This window comes from Meriones unguiculatus, chromosome 16 (genome assembly GCF_030254825.1).
Source record: "Meriones unguiculatus strain TT.TT164.6M chromosome 16, Bangor_MerUng_6.1, whole genome shotgun sequence".
Classification (NCBI taxonomy): domain Eukaryota; kingdom Metazoa; phylum Chordata; class Mammalia; order Rodentia; family Muridae; genus Meriones; species Meriones unguiculatus.
Window position 1 is genome coordinate 2,986,892 of NC_083363.1, and position 19,199 is coordinate 3,006,090.

General features: G+C 56.5%; 4 protein-coding genes across 4 annotated transcripts in view; 2 read left to right on the forward strand and 2 right to left on the reverse strand.

Annotated features, from left to right (window-relative positions):
* Positions 1-19,199, reverse strand: part of Rxrb (retinoid X receptor beta) — a 150,255-nt gene that overhangs the window by 128,578 nt on the left and 2,478 nt on the right. The gene's annotated exons all lie outside the window — the stretch shown is intronic.
* Positions 4,516-13,628, reverse strand: Vps52 (VPS52 subunit of GARP complex). The gene is made up of 20 exons (XM_021629790.2): positions 13,260-13,628; positions 12,429-12,513; positions 11,747-11,799; positions 11,534-11,609; positions 11,303-11,370; positions 10,907-11,082; positions 10,299-10,449; positions 9,553-9,653; positions 9,329-9,461; positions 9,186-9,243; positions 8,719-8,852; positions 8,322-8,477; positions 7,839-7,957; positions 7,446-7,569; positions 7,193-7,288; positions 6,896-7,003; positions 6,661-6,726; positions 6,011-6,122; positions 5,739-5,857; positions 4,516-5,596 (listed from the first exon to the last, which is right to left on the reverse strand). Exons 1-20 carry the CDS (start codon positions 13,347-13,349, stop codon positions 5,450-5,452), a joined length of 2,172 nt encoding a protein of 723 aa, XP_021485465.1. The 5' UTR covers positions 13,350-13,628; the 3' UTR covers positions 4,516-5,449.
* Positions 13,686-16,891, forward strand: Rps18 (ribosomal protein S18). Its single transcript, XM_021630275.2, has 5 exons — positions 13,686-13,814; positions 14,265-14,363; positions 16,296-16,484; positions 16,580-16,671; positions 16,772-16,891. Exons 1-5 carry the CDS (start codon positions 13,812-13,814, stop codon positions 16,845-16,847), a joined length of 459 nt encoding a protein of 152 aa, XP_021485950.1. The 5' UTR covers positions 13,686-13,811; the 3' UTR covers positions 16,848-16,891.
* Positions 17,012-19,067, forward strand: B3galt4 (beta-1,3-galactosyltransferase 4). The gene is made up of 2 exons (XM_021629805.2): positions 17,012-17,328; positions 17,696-19,067. The coding sequence occupies exons 1-2, from the start codon at positions 17,318-17,320 to the stop codon at positions 18,825-18,827; spliced, it is 1,143 nt and encodes a 380-aa protein (XP_021485480.2). The 5' UTR covers positions 17,012-17,317; the 3' UTR covers positions 18,828-19,067.

Sequence of the window (19,199 nt, forward strand, 5' to 3'; positions counted from 1 at the left end):
CTCCCTCTCTCTCACACACACACACTCAGCACAGGGTTGGAGAGGAAGCTCAGTGTGACTCTTTTAAAGGACACAGGTCCCTGGGTCTCTCTTTCTCTCTCTCTCACACTCACCACCACATTCTCTCTCTCTCTCTCTCTCTCTCTCTCTCTCTCTCACACACACACACACACACACACACACACTCAGCACAGGGTTGGAGAGGAAGCTCAGTGTGACTCTTTTAAAGGACACAGGTCCCTGGGTCTCTCTCTCTCTCCCTCTCTCTCTCACACACACACACTCAGCACAGGGTGGGAGAGGAAGCTCAGTGTGACTCTTTTAAAGGACACAGGTCCCTGGGTCTCTCTCTCTCTCCCTCTCTCTCTCTCTCACACACACACTCAGCACAGGGTTGGAGAGGAGGCTCAGTGTGACTCTTTTAAAGGACACAGGTCCCTGGGTCTCTCTCTCCCTCTCTCTCTCTCTCACACACACACACACACTCAGCACAGGGTTGGAGAGGAGGCTCAGTGTGACTCTTTTAAAGGACACAGGTCCCTGGGTTTGCTCTCCAGTACAGCAAAAAGGAAGTAAATGAAAATGAGGTCAAAGCAGAGCACATGGAGGGGGCTGGAGAGATGGCCCAGAGGTTAGGAGCCCTGGCTGCTCTTCCGGAGGACCCAGGTTCAATTCTCAGCAGCTTCGTGGAGGCTCACAGCTGTTTCTAACTCTCATTCCAGGGAGGTCCAGAGCCGCCTTGTGGCTCTACTGGCACAGCATACATGTGTGCATATATATACACGCAGATACAACTTTCCTGCATAAAAGTAGATCAATCCCGAAAGTATTTTAGCAGAGCATGTGTGATCATGCACAGTACAGAATCCTTGAGAGCGGCGGAGTTACTCATTTGTGTGCTTTGTGTCTTACTCTTTATTACCTCCTAGCACACTATTGACTAAAAAGTAGCTGTTGCAGCTGTGATGGCACCTGAGTGTGGTGAGTTCACGTGATGACTTCTGGAACATACCCAGACGTTAAGCGACGCGTGGCCACATAGAGAGGAGTCACGGGCAGTGTGATGGTTGATCTTGTCAGCTGGGCGGGATTTGGTGTCTCCGTGGAAACACGCCTCTGGGCAGGTCTCTTCCAGACTGCATTTCTGGAAAGGTTTAACTGTGAGGACTCACCCTGGCTGTGGGTGGCACCGTCCCATGGCAAGGGTCTTGGGCAGAATAAAGAGGAGGAGGCAGGCTGGGCCCTCACAGCACTCTGACTGCAGGCTCAGCGAGACAAACCCTCCATCTCCTGCCTTTCCTGCAGCGAGCCTTCCCACTGTGGTGGGCTGTATCCCCTCAAACCAAAAGCCGGGATGAACGCTTCCTCCTCGGCTTTTTCTTGTTGGGTGTTAAGTCTCAGTGATGGGGAAAGGAACTGTGTTGGTTACTTTCTGTTGATGAGGCAACCTACAGGAGGTTTATTTCCGGCTTTGGGTTCCAGATAGTTGAAATCCATCAATGCCGTGGCGGCAGACACCAGGCATGGCGGCAGACACGGCAGAGAGTTCACATCCCCAACCATGTGCCCCCAGTGACACACTTCCTCCAGCAAGGCCACGCCGAAGCCTCCCCACACAGCACCAACTGGAAACTAAGTGTTCAAATAACCAGGAGCAGGGGGTCATCTCATTCAAACAACCACCGTAACCAATGCAGACAGTGACACCAATGCGGACAGTGACACCCAAGCTCTCGGGGCCAATATGCCATCTTCGGGCTGCAGCCGGCCAACACTGCTGCCTGTGGGACCTGGGCATGAAGGCTTGGTTCTCCAGAGCCACCCGAGGCCATGCCGCCACCTATCGGGCCTGTAACCACGGCCACCAGCTCTCCTATGTGCCAAGTCCTGGAACGAAGGAACCTTCCAAAGGAAAAGACCAAGCCCATTGTCTCCTAGAAGACCACTGCGATGGCTCAGAGGCAAAGGCTCTTGCCAACAAGCTTGGCTCCCTGAGTTTGATCCACGGAAGTCACGTGGCAAGAACTGACTCCCACAAGTTAAACTCTGACCTTCATGCGGCCATCATGACATGCACATTACAATTAGTAAATCAATGCAATGAAAGTCTTTAATGCATGATCATTCCGTGTTAAAGAACACAGAATCGAGGTGGAGAGATGGCTCAGTGGTTAAGGGCACTAACTCTTCTTCTAGAAGTCTGAACAGATTGGGGACAGATTGGGAAGCTCCCTGCCTTTGGTTGGTGTGGACATGGCTTGGGCTGTGACCCTGAGGAACCCAGGGCTTCTCCTGGCCAAACCCTCACTGCAGATTGGTTCAGCGGCTCTGTCCCAGGTGAGGCCCTGTGCTGCAGAGAAGAGAATCACAGGACTGGAGAGGTGGCTCAGAGGTTAGGAGCACTGGCTGCTCTTCCGGAGCTCCTGAGTTCAATTCTCAGCAACTACGTGGTGGCTCACAACCATCTATAATAAGATCTGGTGTCCTCTTCTGGTGTGCAGGTGTGTCCTCTTCTGGTGTGCAGGCACACCTGCAGACAAAACACTGTATACATAATGAATAAATAAATCTTTAAAAAATCATAGAAAACGAAGACTTAAAAATGAAGATGCAGGCAAGGTGGGTGGCACATGCCTTTAATCCCAACACTCTGGGAGGCAGAGGCAGGTGGATCGCTGTGAGCTTGAGGCCAGCCTGGTCTACAAGGCGAGTCCAAGGACAGTCAAGGCTACACAGAGAAACCCTGCCTCGAAAAACAAAAACCAAACCAAACAATGAACATGGTGTCACTTCCAAGTAAAAATGTGGCGCCGGAGAGACGGCTCAAGAACAGAGGGCCTGGGCTCAGCTCCCAGCTCACACCCGCCTGTGACTGCAGTCTTCGGGGACGGGGTGCCCTCTTCCGGCCTCCTGGGGGCTCGTGGTCCTCCTGCCTCACCTCTGCATGCCATGTGCTGGAATCGCTGTGTGTGTGTGTGTGTGTGTGTGTGTGTGTGTGAGATGTTGAGAAACCATGGGATGGGGGAGTGCTTGAGGTGGAATCTTACTCAGATGTTGAGTTTCAGCCCGAAGATCAAGGACCCATGCAAACTGCAAATGAGAGGATTTGGGGCTGAGGGGAAATCCCTCGCCGCTTCAGTGCTAAGCAGGTTATGGCAAATTCTCCCTGCCTTCCCTAGCTTTCAAAGCCCAGTAGTGTGTGGGGATCCAGACCGGCGCTTTCCCCTGTGTCCTGCTACCCCCTGGCGGCCATGCGTGGCGTCGCAGCTGCCAAGGGTCTTGGGGATGGCCTGGGCGAAGTTAAATGTCTGGGCAGACTGCAGAGTTCCCCAGCTGCTTCGGGGTTCTCCGAGGCTGTCCGGGCCACACTGAAGTACTAGGCATCGCCTGCACAACCCCGCATGTCAGAGCGGAGCGTTAGTTTTTCTTCTGCTGTTGCTATTGCCCGGGATTTGACACAGGGCTTCCTGCCAGCTCAGCAGGTCCTGAGCTACACCCCAGCCCCACTAGCTGAGTAACGGCCCCGCCTTCTTTGGGAATGCCTTTAGCCCCAGCCCTCAGGAGGGAGAGGCGGGTGCATCTCTGACTTGCTGGTCCAGAACAGCCAGGGCTGTACGCTGACAGAGCAGCATCCCCACGGCTGACACTTGGAAGGGGTGGGGTAGCTAGGTAAGGGGTAGCAAGTGAGAAAGGACCATGGATTCCCGGGGCTGGGCCTGAGATGAGCTCGAGGGCCCCAGCCTCAGAACAGCACTGGGGAAGCCTCAGGGAAACCGGGAGCTAGATGGAGTCTGGGGAAACCTGGAAGCAGAGGAAGGGGACAATGGCTCTAGATCTGTAAGGACAGGACTCTGACTGACCCTGAGACGTACGACCCAATCAAGAGCGGCTTTTAAAGTCTACCTTCCTTCCTTCCTTCCCCCTCTCTGGGCTTCAGCAGGCCAGGGCCTTGGGTGCACCGGCTCAAAGACTCCGCTGGCCAAAACCTGGGGCGTGAATGGGGTGGAGGAAATAAGCTCGTTGCTTTTTCTTCTTTTTTTTTCTGGACAGCATCTTTCACCTGGAATTCCTCCTGACAATGCAGGTGGGACCGAGGGACCAAATCCGCCTAGCAAGCCCCCTGGCACTGAGCTACATCCCGCGCTTGACTTTTAAGACACCGCCCCTTGAACTTACTCTCTAACCCAGGCAGACCTTCATGCCGTGCCTCAGCCACCCAGTCAGTCGGGATTACAAACCAGCGCAGCTTTTGTTTAAGATTTGGTCAAGGTGGCCGCCCTTTAATCCTAGCGCTTTGGGGGCAGAGGCCAGCATTCGAGGCCAGCCTGGTTTATAGAGTGAGCTCCAGAACAGCAAGGGCCACACAGAGAAATGCTGTTTCAAAAATAAAATAGAAAACTTGGTCAATGATGTTCCTTCACTCTAGAACCTGTGGGTCATGACCCCCTTAGGGGTCAAACGACCCTTTCACAGGGGTTGCTTAAGACCATCAGAAAACAGACATTCACATTACAATTCACAACAGTAGCAAAACTGCGGTTATGAAGTGGCAATCAACATACAATATAATTTTATGGCTGGGTCACCGCATGAAGAACTGTATTAAAGGGACGCAGCGTTAGGAAGCTTGAGACGGCCGATGTAGAGCTCCAAGCTTGGCACGTAGTGGGCAGCAGGAAGGGTCTTGCTGTAAATAACAAGCCAGGCCCAGCAGTTCGCCAGTGTATGGGTGCAGGTGCTGCAGGCCCTCCACCCAGAGGAGCCGTAACAGCCACTTAGGGGCCGAGGCAGACCACCTCAGGGTCAGGGTGGACTTTTCCCATGGTAGCCCTCAGGACAATGCCCAGAGTTGTCCCCGTTCCCAGGCCTCCAGGCACGTGCCACCTTCCTGGGAGCTACAAACAGTCTCCTCCTGGACAGCTCTGCCGCCCCTGTGCTGGAAGCAGCAGCACGCCAGAGGCCGCTCCCCCACCTTCCTCCTGACGCCCACTAGGGTGGGAACTAGAAAGGGCTACAGTAAGAGGTGCAGGAGAACCAATCAGAGAGGAAATGGTCATAGCACATCAGGCACTTATTGTTGCCTAAGGACTGACGAGGGACCCCCAGGAGGTGACGGCTCACCCCTGGGCTCACCCCTGGAGTGTTCCAGTGGACCCCAGGAGTGTTCCAGTGGAGCCTGTCAGCAAGCCACAGGCCAGGGCGGCCCGCACTGCTCTGCCCTACGAGCTGAGAGCCAGTAGGGGACTGAGGCGGTGGAAGCTCATAGGCTGAGTGAACAGGGCAAGAGGTGACAGGACTGGGGAACGAAGGTCACCTCAGCAGCCTCGGGAGAAGTGGCCTGGGACACACTGTGCTGAGGCAGTCCTGACAACGGAGGCTGCATGACGTGTGTGGGAGCCTCGGAGACAAGGCCGGGAAAGGGGGACACAGGTAAGGGCGTGGATCCGAATCAGAAGTTGGGCTTGTGTTTCTTGAGCTCCACCATGAGGTGGTGGATGTTGATGAGCTCAGCCCTGGCGGGGAGCGCCCGGAGCTGTGGCTGGGACAGCACCCGGTGGAAGCGATGGTAGAGCTGGATCAGCTGGGTCAGAGCCCCCTGCAGAGAGGAGAGTGGGTCAGGCTGACAGGACCTGACAGAGCTGACTGCTGACTGTCGGGGCGACTGTGTGGGCAATGAGGCCCTCGGAAAGAGCGGGATAGTCAACCCTGGGCCACGGCAAAGGGCAGGGAGCGGCCACCTGGATGATGCTGGTCCCGTTGCGGAAGTTGGTGAAGCTCCGCATGACATCCTGGCTCAGGGACTCCACTGACGACTTCCAGGAACTGCCAAAGCCTCGGATCAGCTGCGTGACTCGGGCTGGCAGCCAGAGGGAAGGGAGTGTCAGAGGAGCCAGGCCCGCTCACGCCAAGCCTGGCTTCCTGGCTCTCTCCCAGCCAAGCCTTCCCCGCTGGGCCACCTTCCCGCGTGACCAAACACCCACTCTCCTTCCCCATGACAACATCCTCCCACCTTCTTCCCCTCGAAGTCGCTCGGCCTGTCCTCGCTCAATCAAAGCTTCAGCCTCCTTCACAAATGCCACCAGACCCCCGAAGGGAGGAGACAGCAACTCTTCGATGAACTCCTGGAGAAGCACAAGCCCGAACAGAGTCAGGGGTCCTGGGAACAAAGGAGCCCCACCTGGACAATGCACCAATGCGATACCCCACAGAGCAGCGGGCCTCTGTGAGCCTGGCACTCTTCAGTGGTGGCCTCACAAGGTGCAGGGGGCGTCCCCCAAGATCTCCTTCCAGAACCAGGAACCGATGAGCTGGGCATGGGGAATGGTGATTGCCACCGGTCCCCACCCAGAACACAAGGTGGAAGGAGCCCAGTCCTACAAGTGGTGACCTCTGACCACCATGTGCTTCACAACAGGAGCCTGTGTGAGCTTGCGTGCGTGTAGACACACACGCACAAATCCCTGCAATGCAGAGCTGGTTGTTTTGACATGTGCACACACACAAGTGCATAGAAACACAAGCTATACTTTTCTGTTGCTTTTACGTTATTAACATCATAAAGATAAGTTAGAGAGACTAGCACAAAGCAGTGAGTTGTAAGGACTGCGCACTGAGGTCAGCCCGGCTGCGCCGCAGTCTTCCTGGCCACGCCAGGCCTACCTGTGTCCGGGCATTGAGCAGCTGCTGGAAGCTCTCCACCTCTTTGCTGTCGTCAGCAGCACGCTCCTGAGGAAGACACACTGAGTGAGGAACTTGGGAAGAGCCTTTCCGCCAGCACCTCCCCTCAGCCACACTGCAGACGCTGCCAAGATGCAGGGTGAAGCGCTGAGCTCTCGCAGAGTTCACGAGCTGTAGGGATTCCCCGAGGGGTGCGGCTCACGTCACCCCACGTTACCATCAGCACACCCAGCATCATGTCATAGTTGTTGATCAGAAACACAAGCTGCTCCTTCCGGGAGGAGAACTCTGCTGCCACTCGGAGGACAAAATTCTCCACCTCCACCTGCAAAGCCACGCCGAGGCAGTGGGAGAGAGAGCTAGGTCACCCCCCCCCCCCCCATGCTGGGTCTGTCCGGCCGGGCCCCACCTGTACCTAGGTCACCCCCCCCATGCTGGGTCTGTCCGGCCCCACCTGTAGCTAGGCCACCGCCCCCAGCCTGACCCCCGTGCTGGGTCTGTCCTGCCGGCCCACCTGTAGCTGTCCCAGCAGCTGCAGCGTGCGCTCATTGGGGATGGTCTGGTTGATGCTGACCAGCGCAGATGAGAACTCGGCGTAGCGGCGTGTGATCTGGGAGTAAGAAGGGACGGCTCACAGCAGCCTGACCGGCAGACGCAACCTCCTCACGGCCGCCTCTGCCGTTCGTGCCCCCGTCCCTCCCTCAGCAGTGTCCAGCCCACCACCGAGTGTGGCCACAGACCGGCTTGTTCCCCTCACCCGCCCTCACATAGTGCGGCCGCGTGTCAAGGCCCCCAAGGCGCTGGGGGTCAGTGCTGCGGACGCTCTGCACATTCATCTCCAGGATCAGCTCAAAGCGAGGCCACAGCAAGGCAAGCACCTGCTCCCAGTACCTGCAGGCTTAAGCAGAGTCAAAGGTCAGCTGGCCAGGGTGCAGCTGGGCTGTGGGAGTCGGCACCCTTCAGGGGAGTGGTGAGTGGGTGTGTGGGACACCAGTGCCACCCTGGGACACACACACACACACACACACACACACACACACACACACACGAGAATAAAGGTAAAGGGCATCAGTGAGGAAGAGCCTGGAGTCAGGACGGAGTTGCCTGTGTAAGACAAGACACTGAGAGCACACAGGCACCCAGGACCAGAGCCCAGTGACCTGTCCAGAGCAGGGACGTCCCTCTTGGCCGCAATGTTGCGGAATCGGAGAACGATGTGGATGCAGAGGAAAACAGCAATGGCGTCGTAGCAGTCGGCCAGGTAGGACTCCAGGTGTTTCTGTGGTACGGCAGCAGGCAGACAACTGAAGGTCAGTTTGTCCACAAGCTCCCGGAGGGGCCCCACTTCCTCACTAGCCACACTCATGTGAGTTCCTCACAGCAGACGCTGAGCCTGGGCCGGGGTAAAGGGCCAGGATGTAGAGGCTGCTCATTTTCCAGGGGTTGCTGTCTTCTCCTGGGAAACCACGGAGGGAGTTCCGGGGATCCCCAAGTTCTGAGGCTTCTTGGGGGCTCCCGTTGTGAGTTAAGGACCTAGGCGTTTCAGGCTGGGCCCTCCCACTTTCAGTGCTGTCACTGGCCACCCACTGGCTGTTGGTGAGCTCTGAGAACAGAAGGCGGGAGCCCAGGAGTTGGAGGCTTACCAGCGTCATGGTGAGTGTGCGGCCCATGACAGCGTGGAATAGGTCGTGCGCAGCTGGGCCAGACACGACAAAAAACTCGCAGATGAAAAGATATTCACGGCAAGAATTGTCCAGGAGGGCATACTGCTGGCTGCGGAAGAGAGCTTCAAACGGGTACTACGGGACAGAGGGACAGGAGGGAGGGGATCCAACACTGACCCAGGGTATGTAGACGTGGCATATCTTAGTGCCGTGAGCACAGGGGACCCGGCGCCCAGCCTCCAGGCAGGAGGAGCAGCCCGAACAGGCACTGAAGAGGGGCACAGCCTCCCACATCTCAGTGGCCCGGGGACCTCCAAGTCCACTCTGACACCTTAAGGGCCTGATCCCTGGCCATGGAGCGGTAGGCCCGTCATACCCTCTGCTCTCCACGCTGGGCAGTGTGGGGCACCAGGATGGGGGCCTCAAGTTCAGTGGGGGAGATGACGGCACCCCGGGTGCCCAGGGTAAAGATGGTATTCCTGCTTCGGAGGGACGGCTTCGAGAAGAATCGTGAACGGCATCAGAGTCAGGGAAGACAACAAGACTGACTAGCCCAGGCCCAAAAGCCAAGACCTGAGGATCCCAGGAGGCTAACTGTGGCCTGGATGCCCCTCTCCAGAACCACAGCCTCGCGTCACCTGACACCTGTAATGGGCGTCAAGGTCTTACAAACTATCTGAAGCCAAGGCGCGGAACTGCCAGAACGCCGTGTGCCTTGGAGAGGGAGCTCTCGCTTTCCCACCCTCAAAGGTTCTTCACCACAGAAAGGTAGAACACAGCCCTGTGGGCTGGAGCCAGACACCCCACCAGGAGCCTGGCGTGAGGCTCCCCTCTCTAGGATATCTTTCTTTGCTGTGTCTTCCACACCCATTAGATCGTCTTTCTCGGCAACTTCCTCGTACTAGAGAAAGATAACAGAGAGCTGAGCCATGGCTCCTCCTATGGGGTGCTGGGGAGCTCCGCCCCTCCCCCTCCACCTGGCTCACCTGCACTTTCATGAGCCGCCCCAGGTAGGAGCGGTAGTAGGACAGGTAGATCTTGCTCAGCGTCTCCACGTACTCATCCCTGATCTCCTTGGCTGTCGCTCGCTCGTTGCCCAGCAGGAACTGATAGAAAAACCTGCAAGGTGCAGGGCGGGTCAGGCACCCTGGCTGCCCACGCTGGATGGGTGAAAAGCTCAGGCCACCCTGTGCCCGGCCCAGGTGGCCACCTGTACTTCAGCAGGGCCGTCTGTGGGATCTGATAGTTGGTCATCGGCTTTCGGAAGGAGTAAATCTTCTGCAGAATGAACTCCCGGATCTTTGTCACGGCCTGCATGTGGGGACAAAGAGGCCATGAGGCTGCGGGCTTTTACTGTGCAGAAGGAAGGGAGGTGGCGGCAGTGACTGTAAAGGGAAAGGAGACAATGCTTCTTCAGCTGTGCTTTGGTTTGCTGTTTTGGTATGAAAACAAGGTCTCTCTGTGAGGCCCTGGCTGGCCTGGAACTCACAGAGGTCTGCCTGCCTCTGCCTCCTGCGTGCTGGAGCTAAAATCGTGTGCCACCACGGCCGGCCTTATTTTTCGGGTTGTTTTTCTTGTAAATATGGAATGCTTTTTGAATCTGCCGTCATCCCTTACTTACACAGGGGCCATGGTTCTCTGTATTGTTCTAGTTTTAGTACCTACACTGCCAAAGTGAGCACTGTTTGTTTTGGAGACGGGGTCTCATGCGTCTCAGGCTGGACCCAAACTCCTTTTGTAGCAGACAACAACTCTGAGCTTCTCATCTTTCTTTTTCCGCCTCCTGAGTGCCAGGACAACAGACATGTGCCATCATGCCAGCACGTGCGGGGCTGGGGACGAAGCCCAGGGCTATGTGCGTGCCAAGCAGGCACTCTGCCTCTTTAGACTTTCCGGTGCACAGAGGGGAGCGGGGTGAGGTTCTCGGGAAGCTGACTCTAAGCCGCCCCTCCCCACCTTGACGCGGAGCCGGTCCAGCACGCCCCTGACGTCTGCACAGGCTGCTGTGCCTCTGGCCTCCTGCTCTCTGACCGCAGCCGCCTTAGCATCCAGCTCCTGCAGCTGCTCCAGGAACCTGGGCTCTGTCACTGGAGCTTCCAGAATTGCCCTGAGGAGCAAGGATGTGAGTGATTAGACGGGAGACTCAACAGCCCTGAAATACACCCCATCACACCCCTCCCGCCTCACAGTTCAGTTCTACCTTTCTCCACGGTCTCATGACATATGTACAGTTTTCAACTCTTGAGCCCCGCCTCCCCAGGTGACCTTGGATCACTCCTAACCTATGTGCCAGCCTATGGTGGCTAAAGTAGGGTAAGGAATTATTAACCATCCAATAATTTCTATACTGTATCTTTTCTTCAAGATCCCACTCTATAGCCCAGCATGGTCTACTTGCAGCAATCCTCCTGTCTCAACCTCCCAAGCTCGTGATTACAGGCATGAGCCAGCACACTAGGTTTCTAGATAGTTCCTGACAACCTCAGCCGAGAGACCCATGCTGTAAACTGGGTAGGCGACCCAGCCCAATCACCTGCTCTGGACATTATGACCCTTCAACTCACGTGACCAGAGTGGAGGGCACCACGAGCCCATCTACAAGTTCCCCAAGTTTTCCCCGAACCGCTTGGCGGTTACGAAGCCGGATGTTCATGGCTCCCGACTGCTCCTGCAGGATGCGGATCTCGGAGCTGATGGAGCTGAGGTCGCTCTGAAAAGCTCCCAGCATCTGCTCCATGCGCTGTGGGGAGGGCAAAACACTGTGGGTGTGCCACAGAGTTGATGGGACAAACATGCCACCCAAGTCTCTCCGTGAAAACCCCAGTGGGATCTCCCATAAGCATGGGACATGGCTGAGGGGACAAAAAGTACAAAAAAAAAAAAAAAAAAAGCAGGGGTAGAGGGCATGAGCGGCTCAGAGGTGAAGGCCACTGACCGGCTCAGAGGTGAGGGCCACTGACCTCCAGGACAGCGTCGCAGGCTGTGATCTGATTGTGCAGAGACGCTATGTTTTCACTCTCTTGGATATCTGACCCACAAGCGTCAAGGGCTTCACAGTGAACACAGAGCTCCACAGATCTGCAGTACCCCCAGGTCTCCCCAGAGTGACAGAATCCCTGCCGGGGCTACCCGCATCACACCTCCCAAACCCCATGCTGATAAGGCCGCCTTTTCGCTCTGCTGGAGGATACAGTCTCGGATGGATTTCTGCTCAATCTGCTGCAGCTCCAGCTCCACCTGCTTTGAGTAGTGTCGAAGATCCACACCCTGGAGAAAGGACGAGAGAAGCTGGGAAGGAGCCACAGTGGGTGGACACCAGGACAGGCCCAGTGTGGGCTAGAGGGGACACAGCGAGGTAACCAAAGACCAAGAGTAAGGAAGGGTAGGAGATCTGAGGGCCTCACCGTTCGGAGAGCTTCCTTCACTAACTCATCCTCCAGATTTGCCTGGATGTGAACTGGAAACAGAAGTCTGTCATTGAGGACCAGCACACCCCTTCTGGCCACACTGGGCACCCGCATACCAGTCTCCCCTTTCAGCCAGCCCTATCCTCTCCCATTGCAGGAGCAGTTGCTCTGCACAGTCCGGCGTCCTACTATTTCGGTTCTTCGTAGTCCAGTCAACCACAGACCAGAAATATTACATGGAAAGTTCCAAAACGTGAACTTGTAAGTGCTAAAGCGTGTGGCATCCTGAGAAACTGAGGGACCTCCCATCTGGCCCTGGGTACGAATTGTCTCTGCTGGGTATGGCTTGTGTGGCAGCAGCTTGCCAATCACTCGGTAGCTGTCTTAGTTGTCAGATTGGCTGGCTGCACCGTTATGTTCGTAACGGCTTTTTAATCTTCATAATAGTCCCGAAGAACAAAGAGTAACAGTCACATTACAGCATGTTGCTATAATTCCTCTACTCTTGCTCTTCATTTCTTACTGAGCTTCAATTAAAGTTAAACCTTCTCAATTCATAAATTAAACTTTATACCTACATTTAAAAAAAACATGCAGGGGTTGGTATGGGGGGGTCATCTGCTGGGGTCGCATTACGCATTCCTAAAGGATAAAGGGGGCTACTTTGGCGACCACTTACCATCCACTTCATCCAGGATGAATTCATCAGAGGTAATATCCAACTCTCCCAGCTGCAGGGGCTCTTGGAGTCCAGAACCAGCCCCCTGAAAAGGGACAGATTAGTGAATGTAGGATACAGGAGACGCTGGAAACAAAATAAAACTGGATATCCTTAATCCTGCAAGTGAGGTAGGCGAGGGGTGCTTTCCCGAGAGGGCCTTAGTAAGTGGGTCAAAGCTTCTGATGCACGCAAATCTACTTTTGTGGGCTACTGAGAAGAAAATACGTCACAGTATCAATAAATGGAGTTGCTGGAGGTGTCCAAATGAATTAAATTCAGACTCGCCTTTTACTTCAGGACCTCAGTGTCCTGCTATCTCAGGTGTTCTACCATCACACCCTTACGGAGTTTCAGATGCTAAAATTGTCAGCTTACACAGTGCTTACTCGCGTGTTGGGTGCACCCTTACACACAACTCATTCAGATAATCCTAACGAAGACCTAATAACGCCTCCACTTTATAGGTGTGGGAAGCAACAGCACCGAAAATCCAACGTAGCTTACAAGTGGTGGGGCTGGAAGGGGGACCCAGGCAATCAGGCTCCAGAGGCCACGATCTTAATCCTGTCTAGTATATTCTCTTTTCTACTAAAAACAATATTTTTTTCTAGCGTGAATAGGAAGCTGACACAGTGTGAGTCTCAGCCACTCTGGTTCCTTCGACGGCTCAGTCAACCTTAATCGGTAGCAGCAGGGCTCCGACCCTCGTGTCTGAACCCAGCCTACGCCTTCCAGGGGAGAGGGACGACCTGACGACCGTCTGGAGGACAAACAGCCCCGTGCTCTCACCAGCGGGCCTTCCTCCTCCTCCATATCTGAGGTCCCAGCCCGCAACACCAGCTCCCGGGCAGCAGCAGCCATGGTCTCCGCGGCTGCCATTCCCCCGCAGCCTCACTTCCGGCAGCTGTCAGTCTCAGAGTCCGTCTCCCGAAGCAAAACCACAAGGCCCAGAATGTCTTGTACGATGCAAAAGACGTTCCCAGATATCTGAGCTAAAGTGACTGGCTCCAGTCTCCCCTGTTAGGCTTTGATTACTTCGGTCAAGTGCAAACGGGAAGATGGACGTCTGGAACACAACCCTGCTCCGGAACCTTCGCTGCTCGCTCGCACAGGAACCTTACGACCGCAAAGACGACCGAACCGGAAGTTACAACCCCCCACCCACCCAAACGTCTTCGTTCCACTCCTCTCTCAGGGAGGGGCGAGGAAAGAGAAGCCGTTTCCGGAAGCATTCCTCCCAGATAGGCCCGCCCCTTCCTCCAGGAAGGTATATAAGGACCATACGTCACTTCCGCTCTCTCTTCCACAGGAGGCCTTCACGCCGCCGCTTGTGCCGCCGCCATGGTAAGAAGGGAGTCTGCCGAGATCCGACGACATCGGAGCCGGGGCGGGGAGCGTTTCCCGTCGGGGCTCGCGGAGGGCCCTGTCCCGCGGGCCTGCAACTCTCCCTGACGCGATGGAGAGCGGCCCGGGAGGGCACAAGCCAAGACGTGGAATTCCGGGGAGCAGGGGCCCGAGGAAGGGTCGCTCCCCGGACACACGAAGGTTGTCGGGAGCGTGTCTGTGTGTGGGCTCGTCCCGCCTCCGCTGCCCCGCGCACTGCGCGCCGCGGCCACCGTTCGCTCCTGTCAGAGCGTGCGCTTTCCCGCGCTTGAGCGTTTGGCGGTGTGGCGAGCCCTGAGGAGCTGTGTGAGACCTTAGCGGAGGAGGGGCTCCTGCTCCCCGGGTCGCCCCCCTGCGCCCCAGAGACCTCCTCGCCGTGGTCTGTGTCTGATAACTCCCGTGTTCTCTCAGTCTTTAGTGATCCCCGAGAAGTTCCAGCACATTTTGCGAGTACTCAACACCAACATCGATGGGCGGCGGAAGATAGCCTTTGCCATCACTGCCATTAAGGTAAAAGCGCTGTCAGGGGCCAGAGAGTGCAAGAGACCCAAGTCCTGCCGGCTTAGCAAAGGAGTAGCAGCCAAACTCGCCTAACGTAGTAAAAGTCTGAAGATGATCTAAGGTTAGACCAAAACCTTTCGCCCGGGGAAGCGAGGCACCAGTATGGCCGTGCCCACCGTTGCCGAGGTTTTCCTAGAGGTCGGTTTGTGAGATCGATCCTACGGTGTTCTCTGCAGTCAGCAACCCTTGGGTGGACACTATGAGTTAACATGTGCTAGGGCTAGCGGGATGTGATGGTCTGGGGTGCCATTGCGGTTGTGTTTATTCTGCTTGAAATAGAAGCCAACACTTGGCTTTGGCTCCGGTGTGAAGCCCCACCTGTGACTTCTCGCGCTTGCCGTATTTTAAGGAGTTCTGCCCTTTGGGAAACAGTGACAGTAGAAGGTCGCTGGGGGGGGGGAGCAGAATGAATGCTGCTCTGGGAGATTGAGAGGCCGGGGTGGGCTGCTTGCTCGTACCACATGTGACCTGCCTTTTCAGGCGTGAGCTTCTTGCTGGTGTTCGTTGGGGACTGCACAGTGTCTACAGAGCCTGGGTCCTGAGGGTTAAGAAACGAAGCCTGTTGTTGACTCTAGGGGTGGTGAGGGGGGGGTGACTTCCCAGGGTGTGCTTGAGGTGTGGTGCAAACTGACCAAGAAAGGGTGAAGGACACTGGAGGTTCTGTGCCATGGCTCCTTGATTTCTGTGTTCTTCTTAATTCATTTTATTTTATGTGCATTAGTGTGAAGGTGTCAGATCCCTTGGAATTGATGATATAGACAGTTGTGAGGTGCCATGTGGGTGCTGGGAATTGAACCCAGATCCATTTGGAAGAGCAGACAGTGCTCTTAACCACTGAGCCATCTCTGCAGCCTGATCTCTGTGTTGACTATTTGGAGGCATGTAGGAAGGGGGTGGACAGACATGCCAACTGCCCTTACTTGTAAGACCACCTTGTACTGTCGGGGTCCCAGTCCCTGCAAGCTGCTGTAGCTACCAGAAGTCAGTTCCTTATAATCTGGGCAAGTGCTAACAAGTCAGAAAGCAGTCTGGCTGTGGTGTCACGGTTTTATTGAGATAGGGTCTCACTGTGTAGCCTAGGCTAGACTTGAACCACAGAGCTGTTCTACCACCACACCAGCCTGCATTGCACATGCTCATTGCTCAGGGCAGCCAAGCGGCCTGTGAGAAGAACAAGCACAAAATATCATTATGGGGCGGTTGTGGGCATTGTGGCTTCTTGGCTCAAGCCCAGGTGCTGGAAGAGCAGCGGTTTCTCCAGCTTCTACAACACTTTTCCACTTAATTCTGGAAGTTGGGTTGGGGCAGAGTCACACCCCCTCTGGGGCCTAAATACTTGGTTTTGCTCGTCTGTTGGTGGGAACACTGCTGTGGGGGGGTCCGCTTGGCCCACTTCCTTATAGTCTTTGTATTTAGGGTCCACACTGATCGCCTGTGGCCTCGATGGTCTCTGCAAGGGGAGGGTCAGGCACGAGGTCACTTGAGATGTGTGGACACTGCATCCAATGCACTGTTTGTTATCACCTTCAGTTGGGGGTCACCATGCAAAAATTAAATGCTTAGAGCCAGAGGCTGGGCATTGAGGAAAGATGCCTTTGTGGTGTTGGATCTGTTACTGGCCCAGTGTGTGCCCTCAACAACGTTCCTTTCTGATTGAAAGCCACGCTTGGTGTGTCTGGAAAAGTGATCTGGGAAGTTACGGGGTACTGGATCCCTAGAGGCGTCTATGGTGGTGGGATTGAGTAATACAGGATCTTACACAACACAGGTAACTCCGGCTGGCCACAAACTAACAGTCCCGTTGTCCTCCTGAGTAATTCCAGCCAGCCTATTTTCAGTAAAAGGAAACAAAGAGGTTAAGTCTCTGCCTCTTCGCCTCAGGGTGTGGGGCGCAGATACGCCCATGTGGTGCTGAGGAAAGCAGACATTGACCTCACCAAGAGGGCTGGAGAGCTCACGGAGGACGAGGTGGAACGGGTGATCACCATTATGCAGAACCCTCGGCAGTACAAGATTCCAGACTGGTTCTTGAACAGACAGAAGGATGTGAAGGACGGGAAGTACAGCCAGGTGTGTGTGGGGGGCAGGCTGGGTACAGGGGTGTCCCTTAAACCTGGGCACCGAGTCGGGAGGTAAGTGAGGCTAGTGCCTGTCTCCAAATCCAGGTTCTGGCCAACGGTCTAGACAACAAGCTGCGTGAAGACCTGGAGCGGCTCAAGAAGATTCGAGCCCATAGGGGTCTGCGCCACTTCTGGGGGTGAGTGGACGGGGCTCCGCCTGCCTGCTCACGCGTGGCCCAGGGCTTTCTGGCTCAGCCTTTGCTGGTTTGTAACCCGTGACTTGTCTTCCTTCTGCAGCCTTCGTGTCCGAGGTCAGCACACCAAGACCACCGGCCGCCGGGGCCGTACTGTGGGTGTGTCCAAGAAGAAATGAGTCTCTGGGCCTTTGCTGTTAATAAATAGTTTATAAACCTGTGACCTCGGTCTCTGTCTTTCATCTGGTGGTTACTAACTGGCTGGGTGTAGTGTCTCCCCCACCAACGCAGTGTCACACTGAGCTGGGCGTGGGAAGCAGCGCCGTCCTGCGACCAGCCATCCTGGTATTCACTACCCCTTCACGCCTGGAGCGCCAAGGGTTTTTTGTGGGGAGGAGGGAGGCCAGCCTCAAACTCACCTGCCACTGCCTCCCCAGGTGCTGGGAAGAAAGGCGGGCGCCACCACGCCCATCTTGTCTTCCTGGTAACTGCCACTCAACTGCCCTCTGCGTTTGGGCGGCAACAGCCAGCACTGTTTAGCCAGAGGTGAGGCCGCCAGTGCTCGCAATCTCCAGGGGGACGGCCAGGTTGCGACAGTGTCTCCCGGGGTTGGAGTGCAGAGCTGTTGTGAAGGGCGCTGCACGGCCAGATGGCACTCCGGTGAGTTCTTCGGCGCCGCCGCCCTGGGGGTCCTGCGTGGGAAAGGTTCTGGTGTCCCAAGTGCTTTACAGCAGGAACAAATAGAGAAAGGCTGGGCTGAGTGTCGGGTACGCGCTGCCAGTCGGCTTCCGGCCTACAGTGGCATGATGGGAAGGCAGTTGGGGAGGGGCGCGATGGAGCCGAGCTTGGCGTGCGGGCGGCTAGGGGAAGAAGGCAGCGGTCCCCGGTGCCTGCTGTGGACTGTGGCTGCATGGCGACTACACCTCGCGATGCGCCAGCCCCGCCCCGCCCCCACTGCCCGGCACCGGCCATCACATCTCTGCTGCGGCCGGTTAGGGCCGCTCTAACAGCTCTGCCCACCCCACAGGACTCTGCGGCTCACCATGCCGCTCAGCCTCTTCCGGCGCCTCCTCCTGGCGGTCCTACTGCTGGTGATCATCTGGACCCTGTTTGGGCCCTCCGGCTTGGGGGAGGAACTGCTGAGCTTGTCCTTGGCATCCCTGCTGCCCGCCCCGGCCTCACCGGGCCCTCCCCTGGCCCTGCCCCGCCTCTTGATTCCCAACCCCGAAGCTTGTGGTGGTCCGGGACCCCCTCCCTTCCTGCTCATCCTAGTGTGCACGGCCCCGGAGCACGTGAACCAGAGGAACGCCATTCGGGGATCTTGGGGCGCTATCCGTGAGGCCCGGGGGTTCAGGGTGCGGACCCTGTTCCTCCTGGGAGAACCTGCTGGACAGCACTTTGCCGACCTAGCCGCCGAGTCAGCAGCTCAGGAGGATATCTTGCAGGCCTCCTTCCAGGATTCCTACCGCAACCTCACCCTCAAGACCCTCAGTGGACTGAACTGGGCGAACAAATACTGTCCCATGGCCCGCTACATCCTCAAGACCGACGATGACGTGTTTGTCAACGTCCCAGAGCTGGTGTCAGAGCTGATCCAGAGAGGGGGCCCTTCGGAGCACTGGAAAAAGGGGAAGGAGCCCCAGGAAGAGACCGCAATTGTCCATGAGGCGCACAAAGACCAGGCTGTGCCACTTCTGTATCTAGGCCGGGTGCACTGGATGGTGAGCCCCACTAGGACACCCGGGGCCCGGCACCACGTGTCAGAAGAACTGTGGCCTGAGACCTGGGGTCCTTACCCGCCCTACGCCTCTGGCACGGGCTATGTACTGTCCGCCTCCGCTGTGCAGCTCATCCTGAAGGTGGCCAGCCGGGCGCCCCTTCTACCTCTGGAGGATGTATTTGTGGGGGTGAGTGCAAGGCGAGCAGGCCTTGCCCCCACACACTGTGTCAAGTTGGCTGGTGCTACCCACTACCCCCTGGATCGGTGCTGTTACGGCAAGTTCCTGCTCACATCGCACATGGTGGATCCCTGGAAAATGCAGCAGATCTGGAAGCTGGTAGGCGGGCTCGATGGGGAAAGGACTGAGCCCTTCTGCTCCTGGCTCCAGGGGTTCCTGGGTATCCTGAGGTGCCGGTTCATAGCCTGGCTCAACAGCTGACAGCCTGGGGTCACAGGAAGGGAGGCAACACTCCAGGGACCTTTGCCCCAAAACCGGTGCACAGGCTGCCTGCCCCTCCCCGCCGTGACCCATCTCCTCCCAGCAGACCCTGAAGCTGCTACCAGGCAAGGGTAGATAGGAGCCCTGGGCCTGTCTACCAGGGAGGGACGAGCACAGGAGGGGCTGGGCAAAACTGTCCTCTACCAGCTGATAAGAGCCCAATAAACGTCTCCACCTCAACTGTGGCGTCTTCATCAGGGTGGCCACACCTGGAGAGCTCACAGGCTCCCGCACTGTGCCGTGGGAGACTACCTGAGGGCAGACACTCTGGGGTAAAGGCCAAGGCAACCGTAGGTGTGGGGGGGCGGGCAC